This window comes from Plasmodium cynomolgi, chromosome 7 (assembly GCF_000321355.1).
Source record: "Plasmodium cynomolgi strain B DNA, chromosome 7, whole genome shotgun sequence".
NCBI classification, from domain to species: Eukaryota; Apicomplexa; class Aconoidasida; order Haemosporida; family Plasmodiidae; genus Plasmodium; species Plasmodium cynomolgi.
Window position 1 is genome coordinate 755,474 of NC_020400.1, and position 6,923 is coordinate 762,396.

The 6,923-nt window shown below is 44.5% G+C and overlaps 2 protein-coding genes across 2 annotated transcripts; one reads left to right on the forward strand and one right to left on the reverse strand.

Moving 5' to 3' along the window:
• Positions 1 to 2,470: 2,470 nt before the first annotated feature.
• Positions 2,471 to 4,396, forward strand: PCYB_072660 (DNAJ-like molecular chaperone protein; the record flags this gene model as incomplete). The annotated part of the gene is made up of 5 exons (XM_004221663.1): positions 2,471 to 2,561; positions 2,877 to 3,031; positions 3,235 to 3,388; positions 3,492 to 3,610; positions 3,749 to 4,396. Coding segments are annotated over 5 exons (1,167 nt in total), but the record flags the coding sequence as incomplete, so codon positions are not given.
• A 1,177-nt stretch (positions 4,397 to 5,573) lies between these two features.
• On the reverse strand, positions 5,574 to 6,921 carry PCYB_072670 (hypothetical protein; the record flags this gene model as incomplete). The annotated part of the gene is made up of 2 exons (XM_004221664.1): positions 6,553 to 6,921; positions 5,574 to 6,424 (listed from the first exon to the last, which is right to left on the reverse strand). Exons 1-2 carry the CDS (start codon positions 6,617 to 6,619, stop codon positions 5,574 to 5,576), a joined length of 918 nt encoding a protein of 305 aa, XP_004221712.1. The 5' UTR covers positions 6,620 to 6,921.
• Positions 6,922 to 6,923: the final 2 nt, after the last annotated feature.

Consider the following 6,923-nt stretch of genomic DNA (forward strand, 5'->3'; position numbering starts at 1 on the left):
TTTTTTTTTATAATTCCATCCTCGTTACTTCTTCTCCAGGGATGGGATGTGCCCCACGTGTACAAACAGAGATAGCTAACTTTTTTGAGGAAAAAAAATGGGAAGCAAAAATGATGAGATAACTTCAGCCCTGTGGCGTCTCACCGTGAGGAAAAGCGACGTGGGAAAATAGCGAGCCAGAAGCAATCGCCTCGCTTCGCAGTTTGTGTAAATGCGATTAACTTTTATGTGCATTTCTTACGGTGCTACAATGGGTTTGTGTATGTCTATGCGGGTTTCCCTTTTTGGGGCAGCTCGCTTGGGAAGTGCGTGCTGGACAGGGGGGGGAAATATTTTGCCCTTTCGCGATACTGCAGTTTTGCTTTTTTTCTCTTTTTCTCTTTTGCTCCTCTGCTCTTTTGCTCTTTTTTCCCTTTGCGGTTTTTTATTTTTTGTGGGAACGCATTTCCACACGTGGGGGATGCATCCGAAGAGAGGTCTTTTTTTTTTTTTGCCCAAACAGCCACACACATTTGTGTATATTTAGCGAGCACTCCCTTTTAATGTGCACACGACTTCGGCTCTGCGCTGTCCACGCCGGCACAACAAAATGGACTTCTCTCCCCTGCGTACATCCAAAGCAGTTTAAAAAAAAATAATAAAAATCGTCTTTTTTTTTCTTTTTTTTTTTCAAACTGTTTACTCATTCGTGTGATGTCATTTATCGCAGAACGGAATGGTCACATAATTCGAGGTTGCTTCGTTGTCGCCACGTAGGGATAAATAAATGTAGGGTCCATTTTGTGGCGAGGCTCCCCAGAGGAGTCCCCCCCAGGGAAGGAATGCGCCACCGCATTAACATAGGCGTCGCTTTACGGACATTCTCCCTACGCTGTGTGTACACACACGAGGGACGCCACCCCTTCCATTTCGCTTTCAAAAGAGGATATCTTTTCTTTTTTTTTTTTCCACAAGGGGTTCATTATTTCAACATTGGAGAAGTCAAAATTGGGACATAAAAAGGGGGGGAGAGGGAATAAATACTTTATGTGTACTAATTGGACAAACAAAGTTTGGTGAGAAAAAAAATGAGGAGTGTAGCTGAAAGGTGTGCTACGGGGGGGGGGAAGGCGCAAACGATTAACATGTTTTTAAAAGGAGCTCGTTTGTCACTGTGTTTACGCGTGGGTGCCACCGAGAGGACTTGGAAATGCCTGGCTACGCGAGTACGCCCCTAGGCATGCGAGTGTGCACATAAATATAATGTATGAATTATTTTTTTTTTTACACCCCTATTTTTTATTCATGCGAACAGTCGGAATATGCCTCTTATTCGGTTTAAAACTTCCACGCGGGATTCCCATTTGCCCGCCATCTCGTCCACGCCTTACGCATCGAACGTACGTAAGCGTGTGCATACGCGTATGTATACGTTACTACATACCCATTCCGCATGGTTCGCGCGGATGATACGTCTGCTTTCCGCTTGACACACTCGGCAAACTTGGCAAACTTGGCAAACATCGCAGAGTTTTTCCCCCAGTGGGTTTTATTCACCAACTGTTAACTCCTTAATGCTGGTAAAAAAAAAAAAAAAAAAAAAGTCACTCACGTAAGCTTTGCGTATTGTTGCATTATCCATATGCCACCATTGCGAACCTCACTACTTTTCCCTCCCGTTTTATTTTTTTTTTTTTTTTTTTAAGAAAAACGAAAAAAAAAAAAAAAAAAAAAATTCCGCTTGTGCCCCATATCGTTACGCCGAAAGTCAAATGACACATTTGACAAACGAAAAGGAAGATGCCCATTCGCAACCCAGGGAACTATCCACCAACCGGAAAGCAGTCATATCAGCCAATCAGGAAATAGCCAGCCAACCAGGAAATAGCCAGCTAACCAGGAAACAGCCAGCCAACGTGGGAAAAAACCCGCCAACCAACGCACAAAATCGGCCAACCGTGCACAGGCAACGTGCACGCACCAATTCACGGCAACGATTGATGAACACCGCTATATAAATGAGCAAGCGATTGCATGATTATGTCATAAGCCACGCGCCTCTTTATCATACAACTCTTTGCGACACGCTAGTTCGTGATATGCCTTTTTTTTCCTGCTTGTTTGTATGCGCATACGTTCGTATGAACACTCAGCCCAGCCGCATTTCTGCCCAGCTGCATTTCTTCCTGCCCCCCTTGACATTCCCTCTCCGACGATGAGGAGTTTCTCCTTCCCTCATTTGTAAATTCGAATAATGACCACCAAATTGTTCCAACAATTAAGTCCTCATCTATTCAATTCGAAAACGAGCAAAGATTACCTCCTTCACTACTGAAGAACGTGCCCGACGCGGAAAGGGGAAAAACGGAAGAAGCGGAAAATCGAATAGAAGAGACCGGCAGGGACCAACCCCAAGTAGCTACTGCCGAATAAGATAGAACTTGGAACCCCCCCAAATCGAGTGAAAGAAAACAAAAAATTAATTTTAGAAATGCTAAACGATATTATATTTCAAGTTATTATTGCTTCTTTTGGAGTTACAATAGTCAACAGCGATAAAATAAAATTTCTTCAAAAGTTCAGTAAGCACGAGGAGACATCATGCGTCGCTACTAGAGGGTTTGCGCCATTGTGCAGACTTCCCAGATCTGCTCATCGTTGGAAAAAGGGAGGGGGGAGCAGATTGAGTTGTCCCCTCCCCGCATTCCTTTTTTTTTTTTTTTTTGTTACAATATACGTGTGCAAATGAGCGAGCACCGTGTTGGAGGCGTGTTTATTTTATCCCTTCTCGTCGAAAGGTCTACGGGCCAGTCGCGTCGGAAATGCAGGCGATGTAGAGCCATATATTTGCATATGTACATATGTACACGTGTGTATTTTTTTTTTTTTTTTCCCAGGATATGCCATCTACGTTTTAATTTTGTCCTTTTTGCTATACAAGGGAATACCCTGGAAGAGGGAAAATTTCTACACCTACTTGAATATCACGCCCAATGCAACGAAGCAGGAAATACAGACCGCCTACAGGCAGGCGGCGAAAATATATCACCCCGTAAGGATGCTTGATACGTCCAAAGGGCGAGCGAATGGGGAGAGGGAGTAGGCGAAGGGCGTCATTAAAACGAGGTGCCCACGTGCCCATTTGCGCTCGTCCGAGTATTTTCCTTTCCCATGTCACTGACTTTCGCATTGCTGCACTCCCGCTTCACTCCCGTTTCACTCCCACTTCACCTCCGCTGCGCCCCCTGTTTGCAGGACAAAAACCCGGACGAGTCGGCCGACTCCTCATTTATAAAGTTAAAACAGGCATACGACATCTTGACTGACGACATGAGGAGGAGCAACTACAACCGCTTCGGGGATTACAAGAATGGTAACGTCTGCGGGTTGATGCTTTTAGCCATCAGTCGTGTGTGTAACAGATCGGACATGCGTTTACCGTTCAGCTAGTTTTTTTTTTTTTTTTTTTGCCATGTGTGCATAACTTTTCCTCTTTTACATTGCCCGTTCAGGTGAAGTTGACGACAATACAGCCACATTGCTGATATGCCTTTCGTTGGTCCAGCACACCATGTTTTTCATCATAGGATATTTTTTATCGTATCCACGCAAATTGATGTTCGCAAGACAAGTGAGTTTTCTATCATTCTGTGTGGCACGAACATGAGTTGTAATTTTCCACCAAACAATTGCATGTGTGCAGTGGGGACATTTCCGTGCATGCTTTTGCATACCTATTGGGGCGTATAATTTTTTTTTTTTTTTGAAGATATTTCTGGTGTACAACATAGCTAGCTTCTGCTTCGAACTACAGTTCCGATTTATCGAAGACGACACGACATTCGACTGGCTACCCTCGATAGGATATCTACTGCCATATGAGAAAATAAAATTACTTAGGATGTTATTCCCCATCGTTTTTTTTATCAGCATATGTTCCTCAGCGTACACGTACACAGACAGGAATGCTACGTTGATTTATTTAATGCGATCCATTTTGGCGACCAACAGAATCGTTTTCGAAAGATCAAATGACGTCATTGAGTCGACTAACTATTTAAAGAAAAATGGAGAACAGCTGGTTTCCAAGTTACAGGAAATGAGGAAAGCTGTTGAAGATGGCAAATCTGCGCAGGCAAAAATAAAAGACGAGGAACAGAAGGACGAAAGGGAGTGCTTGGAAGATGGTAAAAAAGACCCCAAGGACCAAAATAATACAGACGATAAGCTGCGCGAAAATGTGAAGGAGTTTGCCTTAACCCTCGATTCGCACCAAATGGGTTTACTTGAAAAGTGCTTTGAACTCATGAAGAATAAGAACACCAAGGACAAGAAGAACCAGAAGAAGTCCTGGTTCGAGTTCTTCTCCATGCAGATGATCTTCGGCATTATATTCGTGTACATCTGGCTCACCACGAAGTGAGCGCAGGTGGGAGTGCTGGCAGTGGTAGGAGTAGAAGTAGGAGTAGAAGTCGTAGATGTGGGTATCCGAAGGAAAAACCGTTAATAAACCGCTAATAAACTGCTAATAAACCGCTAATAAACCGCTAATAAACTGCTAATAAACCGCTAATAAACCGCTAATAAACCGCTAATAAACCGCTAGCGAGCCGGTGGTGCCCACTTCGCAGCTTTGCTGCGCCACCCTGGAAGTCAGCCAAAAATTAAAAGAGGAGCGCACGCGTGAAAATTCGAAGCGGACGGAGGAGGAAAAAACGGAAAAGAGAAACGAAAAAGAAAAAAACCAAGCAAGCGAGTAAGCATCCAACCAAGTAACCAACCAAGTAACCACCCAACAAACAACCAAGTAACCACCCAACAAACAACCCCCTATTTGTACCCCTTGTGAATGCTGCGCGCACCTAAATGGAGCACTTTGCCGTTTTAGTGATAGTCCAAAGTGGTCCCTTGCATGTGTATATAACGATATGTGTGTATTTTATTACTTATTTTTTTTTTTAAATAGCCCACGTGTTCGCACCCACGTACGTGCACGCTGCGCAACCCCTACAGCATTATCAACTGTGTGACCTCCACTTTGACTCACCCACCTACCCGCGCACGTTACGTCTGTGTGTGTGCATCTCCCTAGGTAGGCCTGTTTTTGTATGCGTGGATATAGACTTAGTTGGGTACATATGTGTATATGTGTTCATACCTGGTGCTGCGCCATTTTTAAAGATTCCCCATTTTTAAGTCAGCCTTGTAAAGCGAAGGCGGGAGGGTAAGTTCCGCCAGTTGAAAGCAGTGGAGTAAGTTGCGCCAGTTGAAAGCAGTAGAGTAAGTTGCGCCAGTTCAAGGCAGGAGAGTAAGTTCCTCCAAGCGCTATGCAGATCGTGTGGGAGCTCAAACTGGCCTACGTTATGTGCACTGTTTATGTGTTAAATTGTTGAATTAAAAAAAAAAAAAAAAAAAAATGTTTTGGCTTACAGGGCGCATGTTGTAATTTGGCCCCAGGGAGGAAAACGAGCGAAGGTGAAAGTGCTCTCCAGAAATGCGCGCAAGCGGTCATCCCAATTGGGGGTCTTCCTACGGAGGAGTGTGTCATGGTTTTGGAAAATTCACACCATTCTGTTATTGTATAGTTGCTTCCATCATGCCATTGAAAAGCTGTCATTGGTGCTAATCGAATAAACCGTTCTGAATTGGCTGTTCGGGAAAACTCCCTTCTGCACCTCATCAGGCAGGCTTTTCATGGGGCCGTTAAAGGTATTCTCTCCGTAGAAGACGTTTTGGCCCATGCAGGAGTCATTCGCGTAGGGGGCGTACGGGATGACATATATGGGAGACGGGCTGTAAAACTGGTTGCAATAGTTGTCGCTTGGTTTGTTGAAATGGAGGGGAGGCAAGGGGCTCGTCAGGCAGGGGGGTAAGTTGCTGGGCAGGGCACTCGGAAGGGCACTCGGAAGGGCGTTAGGAAGGGTGCTCGTCAAATTGCCCGGCAAGCCATTTGGCAAGCTGCTCTGCGATTTGTCCGTCAAGCCATTCGGCAAGCTGCTCTGCGATTTGCCCGCCACCCCGATGGACGCCTTCCTATTCCGCCGTATGATCGACTTGGACAGCTTCAGCGCGTAGACGTACATCTCCTTATCATTGCCGGACAGCTCCATGGAGTCGATGTACCCACATAAGGCCAAGTTCTTAAAACTTCCGAAAAGTTTTCCCAATCGAGAATAAATCATAAATGTATGAAATAATCTTTTTCCACTCAGTAACTCAAATAAGTCATCGCAGAAATGGTTGCAGTTTTTACACACGAAGTTATACGTGTTGGGTCTGTATATTTTTCCAAGGGCATTTAAAATTTCGGAAAACTGAGAGTAGGTTATTTTCACGAAGGTCAATTCGTAGCTTTTACAGTACTGTCCGATGGTCGACTTCTTTGGCTTGCAAGTGGTGATTCCATCCATGGAGAAGGTGTACTCGCTTCCGAAAATTTCGATTCCTGGGGGGGGGAAGCGGTGAAGCGGGTAAAGCGGTGAAGCGGGTAAAGCGGTAAAGCGGGTAGGTAAAGAGCGTAAATCCAGTTGTGCGCACTATTCGCAAGGGCGCTGCTCATACTTGGAGACTCACCCGTGTGGCGCACATTTTTCAGAAAAAAGGGAACGTCTAGGGTGTAGGTGTGCAGCCAGATATTCATTTATATTTGCAGTGTGCACTGGTCTGTTACGGCTAAGTCGAAGCGGGCATGTGGACGCATGCGCTTTGCTGCTATGGCGAACTAATTGGCCGCTAAACGGTTAAAAACGGGGAAGAGCAAAGGAAGAAACATAGCAAAGCATAGTAACGGTCAGCCAAAGTAATTGTCCTAATTTTGTGCATTTTTCTGTTCTCCACTGAAGTAATTACAATCGAGCTGGTGGAACAATTTTGCTAAAACAGTTTAAGAAAAAAAAGGAAAAAAAAAAGGAAAAAAAAAGGAAAAATAAAAGGAAAAAAAAAAA